The sequence below is a fragment of the Aspergillus niger genome (genome assembly GCF_000002855.4).
Source record: "Aspergillus niger supercontig An09".
Taxonomy (NCBI): Eukaryota; Fungi; Ascomycota; class Eurotiomycetes; order Eurotiales; family Aspergillaceae; genus Aspergillus; species Aspergillus niger.
In genome coordinates this window covers 47,300-59,564 of record NT_166525.1, presented here as the reverse complement: position 1 = coordinate 59,564, position 12,265 = coordinate 47,300, and the positions used below count along the sequence as shown (strand labels likewise).

Sequence of the window (12,265 nt, the reverse complement as noted above, 5' to 3'; positions counted from 1 at the left end):
TCTCTTGCGCTACTCTAACGCTGCACCTACCGCAGGACTTTTTCGATATCGTACATTGGGAAATATGCTGGATGTGATGCCTCTCAAGTTCAGAAACTCGAGCAAGCGTTCGCGGAACGCTAGCAGAGACCATAGATACTTCCAAGCACCCGTAAGTAAACTTGACAGCAAAAGACACAGCCACAGATGGTGGGAACTAATTGCTGAACCTGTAATGCGCAATAGTTGGTCAAACTACTTCTGCAAACAAGGCGGTGGCAAGACTGAGGACGAGAAATATGCAAAGGCGATGTGGAAGGCTATCGCATCACCAAACTTCAAGATTACAGTTACCTGTGCCACGAGCGACAATGCCGCCTGTAAACATGGAAGGTCTGCATCCAAGACTTTGGAACCACCTTCGAAATCTAGTAGGGGTATTGAAGACTGACGAGATATATAGTATCGCCTATGCTGATCCTACACCGGCTAAAAACGACATGACGGTGTGACCAATCTTCTTCAAGAGTGATAACCCGGAATCGAAGAACACCTTGAACTCGAGACACATGCGTGCGCCGGACGGGGAACGCCCCAGTCGTAAAGGACCTAAAAAGGAATACTGGTGCGAAGACCACAAGAATATCAAATGGTACGAAGTGGCAGCTCAGCACATCCTTCATGAGATGACCCACTTCGATTCTGCGGGTAAGCAGGCCGGCTTACCTGAATACACGTAAGTCCTGGAATGAGTTTACCGTGGCCTTCGTTGGGGATAATCTGACTTCTCCACAGTGGTAAGGATGGCGTCACGGCACATGGAACAGACGATTGGAAGAAGACCAACTACATTAAGAACGCCCGGCTTCTAGCAAGTAACTGGCAGAAAGACGAGGCGAAGTGTCAGAAAAACCACGAGATACCTCCTTACCGAAATGCCGACAACATCGCAATGTGGGCCTTGGGGAAGGAGATCTATTTATGCACGGATGAGATTTGGATTGTGCTAACACTTTGAAGAATGGTATTTCACGGAACATTGTTCTCTCGAGGCTAGTATTCCCTTGTAAGGACTAATGCCTCCAGAGATCCCTACCGCATGGCTTGTCCATTCATTTCTATTGCTTCTTGGTGGCTCTCATCTATTTTGGCGTTGAGTATGCATACTATGAATGGTTTACCCGTCCTGTATAATTACTTAGTTCTTCACACATATTTGTATATCGGCTGTGTGAAGTGATTATAAAGCTGTCGCCAGCGGTAGTACTGATGGTGTATGTTTCGAAGGGATTAATTAAGGAGATATACTACCGGGCCCCAGGAGAGATGGCGTGGAGGAGAGAACACAACCAGCAATGCATCCTCAAAAGTAAAGACTGGAATCCGCCTTATATAGAGTGTAATTCTTTGCCGACCGGTACCGTTTCTTTTTGCAAGGTTTGTCTTGACGTCAAGTCAATAATCGGATACAGCTCGAAGAATTCCTTTTAGGGACCGCGGAGATAATTAGCGAGCTGTAGTAGGTAATGATTTTTTGGAGCGCCCGGTTGCAAGGGGTGTGCCGATCGGGAAGGGATGGCAATTTCGTTTGTGTCAATCCGAATAGATTGTCTTCGGACACATAGGCCACATCAATAGAAGGAGAATAAAGTTGTTAAATTTACATAATGCGAGTTTTCCATGCATCGAACGATTTGGTTGCACCATGGCTTCCATATCAAATTTACATATCCGTTTGCCATGTCAAAATATCGGAAACGTATAACCTAGGATGAATAGCGGTGAGAATAACTCAAACTTCTATACCACCCTAAAGAAGGTGGGTAATAATCTGCCCCGAAGGTGTGGTGGCGGCATTGAGTATGTTTGCTGTTTTTGATGCCTTGATCATGTTCATCGTTGAAGCACTGGGCAAGAAGGTGGATCCTTCAGATCACCAGCGCCGTTCCTCACAGCAAGGAAAGAAAGTTTATTTCGAAAAGTGGAAAGCATCATTCAAACACGTAAGGCGTACCTGCAAGTGGACGGTTTTCTGCCACGCGAGTGACAGGGATCAAACTCAATGCCCAGGATCTACGCGTCCCTCGCACGGATCCTGGACTAGACCGCCATGCTCGGAGGCCCTTCGATGGAACACAGCCTGGGCGCATTCGGCGTGTCACTGTACAAACGAGGAGTCAAAATGCGCGATCCATAACACTAATCAGAACATCCCAGTATAGACCACACACGAGGGTTGACGTTTCATCGGAGCCAAGGAATGATTCTTCTGGAAATGACCGGCCGAGCCAGGCAATAGTTCGGCCACTCCCCTGCCGTAGCTATACATAGTTTCTGCAATAACTCGAACAGTGTGCTAGACAATCGGATCTGTCACCCACGCGATATGATAGTATTATCAGTGGCAAGTTTCAGCGGAAGCCACATAGCGGGGTGTCAGTTTCCACAGACCTGGTGATTCGCTTGTCATTGCCGGACCCGACCGCGGACAAGGCAGCTCAGAACCCTAAATGCGCATGGACGGCAACCAGGGTGGATGCATCACTTTCCATCCGCGGAAACATTGAATGACGCCCTTGCATGGGTTCTTCAAGAGAGGCTATAAGTAAGGCCCCGGAGGGACTGCCATGTGGCGAAGAGTTAGGTTGTCACTCTAAATATACCACAACCAATCCACAACTTTAGTATACAACATGGGAGACTACAACAGTTCAGGCACCCTACCGCGCCATGTCGATCGAAAAGCCCTTTATACGGATCTTGAAGCTCGCGTTCGCTATCTACAGCAGTTTATTGGCTTCACTGCCGGTCAGTCGCCCCGTATCCTTGTTCCCGCTATCTTTCCGCGACCGGGAAAGGCCGAGCATTGTCGCTAATACATTTTTCTAGATGATGTTATTGCACTAAACCGAGGATCCAAGTACATCAAAGCACTAGCTCCCACCCTTGTCGATCGCGTATACTCCAAGCTGCTGGAGGCTGATATCACAGCCCGCGTATTCCAGACACGGAGCACAACATCGGAGCTGGATGTTGATGAGTATCCCGAGTTCAAAAGCCCTTATATGCAATGCCGCCGAATGTTCCTCCGCTGGTATATCACTCGAATATGTTCTGATCCAACGAAGATTGAATTCTGGGCGTACCTCGATAAAGTCGGGTAATGTTGGACTGGGCCCGATAATCTGGATTTTTCCAACTGACAGCTGAGCTAGGCGTATGCACCGGGGCAAAGACCGCATGATCTCCTTTGACGTGGAATATATACATATCGGCGCTTGTCTTGGCTACATTCAAGATGTGCTCATCGAAGGAGTCATGGGGTGCGAGAAGATGTCCCTCCCCTTCCGAGTTGCGCTGGTTCGAGCGCTGGGGAAAGTCATCTGGATCCAAAATGACCTGTTTGCTCGGTGGCGAGTTAGGGACGGCGCTGAATTTGAGATGGAGATTGAGGCAGTTCACGAAAATCAAGAACCGATATCGAGGGCAGCTAGTGCTAATGCGAATACACGCAATCGCCGGGATGGGGAGGCAAGCAGCGTACGGAGTACCTGGTCTTCCCGGGGAGATTCAGCCAGCATCTTCTCCGACCATCAATCTACTGCACCCACGTCAATTAACATTGGATCACAGGAAGTGGCCGCGGACTATCCGGCTTGTCCATTTTCGCCAGACCATGCGCCGTCTTATGAAACAAGAGTGTGGTCTGATGCAGATTCTGGCCGCTGCTCTCGGTGACCTGATGATCTCCATGGAGGCAAAAATGGCAGTTGGTGCCGACTACATAGCTTCTGTCTGTCCTTGGGATGCTATTGGAACGACGTACCGCAAGAACCTGTTTTTATTACCACTTTCTTTTTTTTTTTTTTGCTTTTCCTTTCTTTGTTATTTCTTTTTCTTTCTTTTCTTTTTTTTTTTTTTTTTTTCTCTGACAGCAAGTAATGTGGAAACGGGGAAACCAGGCTAGTATATAGTTGTAAATAGAAATGCACTCAGTCCCTATCCGATGTAAGAAGCAGGTGAAGTATGTACAGCCTGGCATTGACGGACAATTCCTCCACGATCGGGGGCTGTGCCAACTTGGAGCAGGACACGAAGAACACCGACATTATCAAAGTAGAACATAATACATAGACAAAGTCACAAGATTCGTACGCGGGTAATGAAAGACATGTTTGCCAACACCAAAATGTAGCTCCGATGGCACGATCATGGTTTAACAAACGTCAAAAAGTCGAGGCTCAGGTCAGTGAAGAAGCTGGCGCCCGCGACCGGGCTGGGGGCATCTGCCACCGTCACATTGCAATATTCGTCGAAGCTACCCGCAACTTTGCTTTTCTTCTCAAGAAGGGAGATATAATCAGACAACAAACAGCTCCGGCCAGGTCCATCTTGGCAGTGAGCGATGGGGTAGACGGCGTCGTTAAAAAGTACGCGGACATAGGTTTTGTTGGATGTTTGGCGTCGAGACTCGATCTCGCAGTTCAAAACCTCAAAGGCAACCGTCCCCCGCATGGTGATCCAATTCGCAACATTATATAGATGGTGGGCGGGCAGCTGGTCGATAGGTAGGGAGGGCTCGTCATCGAAGATGCCCATGGCAGCGGTCATCTCCGCGATCTGATTATCATTCAAGAAGGCCATGACCAGGTTGGGAATGGTGAAGTTTCCCCCGTCCACATTGGTGCCAATCTGACCCGGCCCCTTGCTTAAAAGGTCCATCAGACTGTTCAGGAAAGGTAGGAATAGCACCTTGGCCGGACCAACGGAACCAGGGCCGACCTTGTAGTAGTAGCTCAAGTCCTGCGAGTAAGCGTAGTTGCGTAGCTCATCCTCGGTGAACACTCCACACCAGGAGCTCAGGCGTCCTGTAATTTGGCTTTCATACCCGCACAGATAGGGGAAGAAGAGGATATCGCTCTCGTCGAATGTGAGATTGCCACTGACGAGGGAGTTGATGCGTTCGAGCGCTCTGGGAGTCCAGGTAGCGTCGACTGTCGTGGAGTTAGCCAGGTCGCACGGACGCAGTGCCTCCGAGACTCACAATCAGTAACATTATTTCCTCCACTTGAAATAGAAGAAAATGCCGGACACATATCGGAGGGTCCCAGGGAGTTGCCGATGGCACTGGCGGAGCCGGTCGAGTTCACGCTGACCACAGTGCCGTAGGTGTCAGCATACTCGTAGAGGTATCCATTGACAAAGGCACGGGCAGTTTGAACGACTCTCGACTCGTTTAGCGGATACTGGTAAGCATTCGCCCACGCATAGAATGGGCTTCCATCTTCATAGAAATGGGGATCTGTCGTATGTCATCAGCGTGAAGGATAATAAACATAGGGCTGCATTCGTACACCGGGCCCGCAGCTGGTAGCCGAGATCGGTCGCCTAAACACAATTAGCATTTATACCCTCTTGCTACTTGTGATAGGACAAATACCTCCTTCCACCCTGTCATTGACTCTTGGGACATTTGCAAGGTTGGATTGGTCAGAACGGGAGTCCATTCTGGTATGAAGGCCAAGGATCCACGGGCCTGAAATCCGGTGCTATTGACGGCAGCTTGGATCTAAATGCGGGAGAATTTCCTTCAACGACGGTTCCAAAGGGGTGTAATAGGAGCGGGAAAGACAGACCTTCTCCTTGATACCCACCCATGATTCATAGGAGCCAGAATCTGGGAAGCTGCAGTTCGATTTCAGCGTCCAGGCAGCTGGACGCAGTACTTGTTGAAACACTTACCGGCTGCCGTGTCTCACGACATAAGCGGCTTGCTGGACCGAGCACTTTTCAGGTACGCTGTTATCGATTCCAAAGACATTGGGACCTAAGCATACAATTAGGGACCACCGTCATCGCAGAATGCAAAGAAAGGTCTCGTACCGGCGAAGTAAGGACTATTCCCCCCGGCATATTGCAGAGGGTTTTGGTTTATCGAAGTAGACGGCGATAGGATATCGTTGGTGGGAGCCAGTACCTGGGCGTTGACACCACTAATCCCCGCCAGAAGCAACGAGGCAAAGATTGTCTGTCCCAGGGAACCCGACATGATGGTTCTGTTCGAAGGGGTTGCCTCGGGCAATCAAAAACGTTGGTCTTGCTTTGAGAATAATAGCGAGATTGACTGAGGTGATCCACAGAGGGGTACTATTTCTTTATATAAGTATCTTATCGGCTAGGATGCTCTCGGCATGGGGTGTTTCCCGCGTGGGGTGTGGCATAAATCCCAAGATGCAGGAGGAATTGAAATTAACGGTCGGGTATCCGAGCTGCAGCTTCTTAGTACCACGACTAGTAAAGAAGTGCATTTTAGCTGCCGACCTATCCCCCAGCCACGTGCCCAGGGCGTATATTAAGTGGAAATGAAGCCGGTAAAAATGGCGCCTCCAACTAATTTGCGACCAGCGAGCAGGCTGGCCAATTGTATAGGATGGAGCGCCCAACGTGGTTTGATTACTTGCCAAGTTAGTAGCCGAACAAAGCAATAACTGAGTGCACAAACCATTCCTCTATTGGATTCCTCTGTCATATCCTATGTTTTCCTCACTAAGAACTGCATAGTACTCTGTTGTCTTGATGTGCAACCACAGTCATTGTCATTTTTCGCTCTAGCGTTCTCCAGGCAGTTAACCCCAGTGTTAGACCATGCTTACCATGCTGGCACAGGAGCCATGGCGATTCCCATCTTCCCGTCTTCCCAGTTTGTTCAGTTCTCACTCCTTGCCAACTATCACTCCTATACCTCCCTTTCCCTACTTCTCTTCTTCATTTTTTTCTATCCCCTTCTTCCCTTTACTTATCTATTGGGTTCTTTTTCGGTTTCGAATACGATTATGAGTGTCCCCAACGAGGTATAATACGAAAACGTGCAAGACATAGTCGGAGATAACCACGCCTATGGAATCACGGCAATAAGCTCCACCATCAACACGAGGTCTCATGGCAACTTTTAAAGGTAGAACAGCCATCCCCCCACTTTGGTGATAATCCTTGATTGCCATATACGATTTACCGGCTCTAGCATCACAGGAAAACAAACTATATTGTCGAGACAGATTGCAGGGTATACCCAACGAACAAACAGTGTCCCTTTCCCCCGCTGGATAAGATGCACTCCAGGACGAGTGATACAGTGCAATGGCCGTCATGCTAGATGAGTGTACAGTACTGCCAACAAGAATCTACAACTGTCATGTGTCTGTTTCTCATAAGTCGTGATGGGGCATCATCATTTAAGGAGAGAGAACATAATATGCGCCAATCAAGCACTACCAACAGTCCAGCTACGCGGGGATGCCTGAACCAACTTCCTGCTTTTCACTACACCTCCTGAGTGGTAGACACTGTCTGGGAGATGACAGACATATAGCACTTTCCGGGAATCCACGGCCCGAGATAAACAGGCTGGCATGGCGTAGTTAACGCTCCTAAGACCCGCGTTCTCGTTGCCTTGGATTCTTGCATACTGACCCAGATCTTTGCTTTATATTACACACCCTTCCCATCACCATTTTACCTTTTGATTTTATTCCACCTTCATAAGACTCTCAACGGCCAAAGCCAGGTCAGTTGAGCATTGGTGCTTGCAATAGTGTCGTCCAGCTGTGCTGCCAACCAGTGCAGCGAGCAAGGTTTGGTGAGAATAGATATCGGGAAGCATAGCTGACAGCAAGTTGACGATGTGATATCTGGCGGTAAACGGAGATGTGGAAAACAGGCGCTTTGAGATGATTAGCTTAGTTGCCTTCTATTCATGGGCGCCAAATCAGGTCCTTCACCAAGAGTGCAAGTACGGAACTCCAGTCTAGTACGCGCCTACACGCAGAGAGTCGGATGTCCCGATGTTGGGTCCCATATTTGTGGACATGAGATTGCATGTCCAAATTGAAAGGAAGAAGGAAAGGGAGGTAAGAAGGGCGAGACGTCATCGCCTAGACCTCACAATGGATAGCCCCGTAACGGCCTTTCTTCGTCCACGTTCAGCCCTCTTCGACAAAAGGAGGTTTTACATAGGAAATTGTCTGGAGCCACTCAAATATACATATATCTACCAGCCTATCACTCACACTGGTGCTCCTAACCAACCCCTTTACTAGGATCATAAAGCCGCACCTTAAATGATATGTTTTTCACACAGGTGTCAAGGTTGATATATGATTGGTTGGTGAAAAACCTCGTCATACGAGAGAAATGATGGCATTCTATTCAATATCGTCTGGCGTTTTCCGGCGCAATAATGTTCCAAGCGGGATGTGCCATATTTTCTTCCTAGTATGCGCATTATGAGAGGGTTGAAGAGCTCCAATGCTGCTTGGCTTGGGCTTTGCTCGGACGGCTCTACGCTAACCAAAGTCCCCCAGATTTCATCTAGGATGACGAGAGTCTCGCGAAAACAGGATACTAAAATCTGGCCCTTCTTACGCGAGTGCCTCAGCTCCATCGTTAGACGAGATGGAAGAAAGCATTGACCGCATATATGTTTAGCCATTCTTCAAGATCTCTTTGCACAGTGAGTACACTGTGATGTGTCATTTAGGCATGACTAACTACTCAGGCAAAGGGATGACGTGTTTATTGAGTTGATAATAGTTGATAATATAGTCCTAGTGAGAAGAGACACGGAAGTACCCATAATCATGAAAACCTCCTATCAGAACGAGTGTGCGCCAGTAGTGGATTCGATTCATTATCATGTACTCAGTGAAACAGCATCCACTCGGTTTATAGGCCCAGATAACTTTCGCCATGCACGGTAGAGCCTAATCAGATATACATCTGAGACCGACTCCCCCTCCCAAAACAGTCTGTGAGTTGGCCAGGGTTGATTGAGAACAAAACATGAGTTGTTGATCCGTAGCAGGATATCGACCAGCCATTGTACAAGAATTCACTTGAAAGCTGACCAAGATGTAAGACAATATTCTTCAATCCCATGAAACTCTTGCAGAGCAGCGCCTTTCCCTAGTTGCGGTTTCACAGCCAATTGGACGCGTCATCGCTGCAATAGTCACTGTTGCCCACTCCACGGTCGAAACAGCCACCAGCGCAACCTCCCAGATAGGTAATTGAGCCACCAGGATTGCACTGCCAGTAAGTTCCCCACCAGAGGCCTGGGGAATTCGAAAGAAAAACATTGCCCGACGACCGGAGAGTCTGTTGAATAATATCATGATATCCTGCATCAAATGAGCTTTGTTGGCCAATCTAGGGATTGTTTCTGGGTGTCTCACCGGCATCGACCAAAACACTTCCGCAATACTTCAAGCCAGCTGTACACTGGCCAGCGCTTGCAGCATTGGCAAAGACCAGCAAGGTGGCGGTGATGGTAGACGTCAACTTCATGATGAAGGTAGGCTGGAGATGTTATGAAATTTGGACCAAATCGAGTAGAGAGATGTGTAGGTCTGTTGAGCGATGTAGTGCTGTGCTGATTTTTGCGAGTTTGTGTAGACATGTGCCTGCTTTATATCTCATTTTATCTGGGACCGAAAAAGGAATATTTGGGATGCCTGGCATTATAGAAAAAGCAACGTTCAATGGATAGTCCGAACAGCTCCTAGAGTGTCAGGTGGCAACCTCTTGCCACTTGGTTTATGTCACATTACACTATTGATAGTTTTTCTAATGAAGCTCGTTAAGTGTACACGGACACAAGCTGAGCAAGTAACCAGTGTTATATGTTACCATTCTGCATTCACCTATTCGCTTGGAGCTTTCGCGACTGTCCTAGCAAAGCTGAAATAGTGAGAACATAAATCATGGAGATCTCGAGTTGTTCGTATTTCAAGGCAACTCGCCATCATGTGTATACAAATAATCAAGTGAGGGTGGAATGCAGTATAGGGACACCGGAATCAATCTTAATAGAGAAAATTGTCGATCATGGCGCTTTCATGAGAAGTCAAAGCAGCTTTCCGGCCCAAGAAACACCCGAAACCGTCTCGTCCACAATTTGATGAATCATGATCAATTGACAAGGTGGGGCTAAGGCGGGGTTAGCAGCCGATTGAGGATAAGACTTGGCTGTGGTCATGAGGCACACAGCCTTGCAGATTAGGAAGCCAAAAAGTTGGTGATAAACAAAACAGCGATTAACTTCCGGTCCGAGCTTTACTCCGCTGGCTCCAGCGGCGTCCCTTATTTTTATTTCTACTTTTATGATTTAACGTCTTTTGAAGTCACCAGTCTAAGTTGCCCCTATAAATGGAGGCAATAATTGGTACATAGCCTTATTATGACCGCTTCTACTCGAAGAGATCATTTTGATGGGATAGGTGGAAAGGCGAAAACAATTTAAAAATGAAATGTCTAGGCACTGTAGTAGTCGGGGCTGAATCCGAGTTCAGTGAGTAATCTTAACTGCGGCTAAGATCGCTCCACGCCGATCAGCTGAAGAGCTGTGATCGGGTTGACCCAAAAGCTTGAAGCCGCATGTAGAGCTGAGGAAAAGGAAGTCGCCCTTTATCAATAGTTGCCAATAGTCTCAAGGATAGCGTTGCATGTGTTTACCGGACGGTCAACCCAGTAATCCAGCCTAGTATTCCCAACACACCTATTCTCCCTAACGCCTTCAGTAAACATTGTTTGAAGACCAGATCCTATCATGCCAAGTTTATTGATGACTATTATAAGTGCACTGCTGAGCCTCGCATTTCAGTGCCATCACCTGGTTTTTCGCAGAAGTCGAAAATATTTTACAATGGTACTTGTACCCCAATCAAGGTCCATTACTAGTAAACCGGTATACGCCACACATCAATGGGATGGCCGGAATACTGGAGCCGATGCAGGATGGTACGTGACGAAGCCCCAGTAGCGGGCTTGCAGGGTCAGTGAAGTGATTGTCCTCTAAGAAGGTGACATATTCCCTCGATACAAAAGCTCACTGGCCAGTCAAGGACTCATTCGCAGAGATTCGGACACCGTAGCTTCCAGGTTCGTCCGTGGCAAAGATAGTCGAATTTTGTGGTGCCGAATTAGCAACTTGCGCCTACGACTTTCCTTGGTTATAGGAAGACATGCTCATTAGTGTGGTCAGCTCGATAGCCAGTACTGGCATGACTTACCATGCTGCTCGACCACGTCACACAATTTAGCCTCTCGCGAGATGTAGAGAGCAAGATATGGAACGATAAGCCGAAGATGTCGATAAGTCATTGGGTCGTGCAGCCTGCTGATGCATAAGGCTTCAACTAGATTATTGTTGACGGTCTTGCGGTCTGCGCAGCCGGAAAGCAGGGGTAGTACAACAATCAATGTATGACGATTTCTCAATGTAGGGAAAATGTCTCCGTTGCAGACTGATTGGTTGACTAGGACTAACTAGGTTCCTCCGATCAAGCATTTCCAGCCTGTCTCGCACCCCCACGAGACTGTGCCAATCACTATCCTTTGTCAGGTCATAGCTAACATGGCCGCAAAGTAGTGTCGTCATGGCATGATTCGCATTTCAATCACATTTAATAGACAAACATCCCATATGAGGAGTCCTGCCAAATGTTGTAGTTGACGGCTAACCATTCAGACAAAAGGACAACTCCTTACAGATGATGGTCGGTCGACAACTTCTGCACATACTGGCAGACCATCTTATAAGCAATTCGTTATCAGCTCCTTCATTCCTTTGAGCTCTGCTAGATCAGTGTCTGTGCACTTGCCTGCAAGTGGTTTCTCCAGGAGAGCGCTACGACGTCAGCCAAGCTAGCCTTTGTTCGCCTCAACACAACAAACGAGGCTTTCCGTTTATCATCTCATACTTACACACGCCTCGATTCTCGCTTTCATTTATTCTTGATTTATTTCGCATTGATATGTTTCACTGAAAGATTTTATTTCAGTTGCTTTTGTGTACATTAACAAGGCACAGAGAGTATATACATGGCGATAATTTCTCCGATCATTGCCTCTCCAGGAAAACTACCTTGCTTCCATACTCGGTGTCAAAACTATACTGCAACCCCAGATTCATTAGTGTTGCTCCAGAATACGTCTGATCCCCATCGACGGTATAGTCCGCCTTAGGGTCCAACCCCTGCAGCCTGACCCACGGCACGGCATGGTTGACATTCGGCTGGACCTGGAAGTAGAACAGAACAGCCTGTGCGCCATCCTGAGACACAAAGAGTGCGGCAGGCCACTGGGAGTCTTGAGGTAGGCGTAGCCGATACAGATCTCCGTTCAAAATGATAGGGTTCACCTTTTCCGCCAGCGCAAGGAGCTCGGGAACTATTTCGTCCCCTTCCACCGTCGNCGGANCCAGCTCCAAGCCGNAAAGAACCACCCATGC

At 47.9% G+C, this 12,265-nt stretch overlaps 8 protein-coding genes across 8 annotated transcripts; 3 read left to right on the top strand and 5 right to left on the bottom strand.

Moving 5' to 3' along the window:
- Positions 1-64: 64 nt before the first annotated feature.
- An09g00340 (hypothetical protein) lies at positions 65-997 on the top strand (the record flags this gene model as incomplete). The annotated part of the gene is made up of 4 exons (XM_059749538.1): positions 65-372; positions 443-485; positions 528-715; positions 775-997. 4 exons carry the CDS (start codon positions 65-67, stop codon positions 995-997), a joined length of 762 nt encoding a protein of 253 aa, XP_059606681.1.
- A 649-nt stretch (positions 998-1,646) lies between these two features.
- An09g00330 (hypothetical protein) lies at positions 1,647-2,550 on the top strand (the record flags this gene model as incomplete). Its single annotated transcript, XM_059749537.1, has 4 exons — positions 1,647-1,738; positions 1,799-1,923; positions 2,030-2,142; positions 2,395-2,550. 4 exons carry the CDS (start codon positions 1,647-1,649, stop codon positions 2,548-2,550), a joined length of 486 nt encoding a protein of 161 aa, XP_059606680.1.
- A 122-nt stretch (positions 2,551-2,672) lies between these two features.
- Positions 2,673-3,717, top strand: An09g00320 (hypothetical protein; the record flags this gene model as incomplete). The annotated part of the gene is made up of 3 exons (XM_001393319.1): positions 2,673-2,787; positions 2,869-3,139; positions 3,195-3,717. The coding sequence occupies 3 exons, from the start codon at positions 2,673-2,675 to the stop codon at positions 3,715-3,717; spliced, it is 909 nt and encodes a 302-aa protein (XP_001393356.1).
- A 471-nt stretch (positions 3,718-4,188) lies between these two features.
- Positions 4,189-6,028, bottom strand: An09g00310 (uncharacterized protein; the record flags this gene model as incomplete). Its single annotated transcript, XM_001393318.1, has 7 exons — positions 4,189-4,973; positions 5,024-5,281; positions 5,334-5,367; positions 5,420-5,548; positions 5,616-5,664; positions 5,722-5,806; positions 5,863-6,028. 7 exons carry the CDS (start codon positions 6,026-6,028, stop codon positions 4,189-4,191), a joined length of 1,506 nt encoding a protein of 501 aa, XP_001393355.1.
- Positions 6,029-6,525: 497 nt separating this feature from the next.
- Positions 6,526-8,419, bottom strand: An09g00300 (hypothetical protein; the record flags this gene model as incomplete). The annotated part of the gene is made up of 6 exons (XM_059749536.1): positions 6,526-6,698; positions 6,809-6,994; positions 7,252-7,444; positions 7,514-7,723; positions 8,031-8,066; positions 8,153-8,419. The coding sequence occupies 6 exons, from the start codon at positions 8,417-8,419 to the stop codon at positions 6,526-6,528; spliced, it is 1,065 nt and encodes a 354-aa protein (XP_059606679.1).
- A 533-nt stretch (positions 8,420-8,952) lies between these two features.
- Positions 8,953-9,321, bottom strand: An09g00290 (uncharacterized protein; the record flags this gene model as incomplete). Its single annotated transcript, XM_059749534.1, has 2 exons — positions 8,953-9,155; positions 9,210-9,321. The coding sequence occupies 2 exons, from the start codon at positions 9,319-9,321 to the stop codon at positions 8,953-8,955; spliced, it is 315 nt and encodes a 104-aa protein (XP_059606678.1).
- A 559-nt stretch (positions 9,322-9,880) lies between these two features.
- An09g00280 (hypothetical protein) lies at positions 9,881-11,413 on the bottom strand (the record flags this gene model as incomplete). The annotated part of the gene is made up of 6 exons (XM_059749533.1): positions 9,881-10,024; positions 10,340-10,438; positions 10,489-10,624; positions 10,866-10,962; positions 11,046-11,198; positions 11,281-11,413. The coding sequence occupies 6 exons, from the start codon at positions 11,411-11,413 to the stop codon at positions 9,881-9,883; spliced, it is 762 nt and encodes a 253-aa protein (XP_059606677.1).
- Positions 11,414-11,875: 462 nt separating this feature from the next.
- Positions 11,876-12,238, bottom strand: aglC (alpha-galactosidase aglC-Aspergillus niger [truncated ORF]; the record flags this gene model as incomplete). The annotated part of the gene is made up of 1 exon (XM_059749532.1): positions 11,876-12,238. A coding segment is annotated over one exon (363 nt), but the record flags the coding sequence as incomplete, so codon positions are not given.
- Between the last annotated feature and the right edge of the window lie 27 nt (positions 12,239-12,265).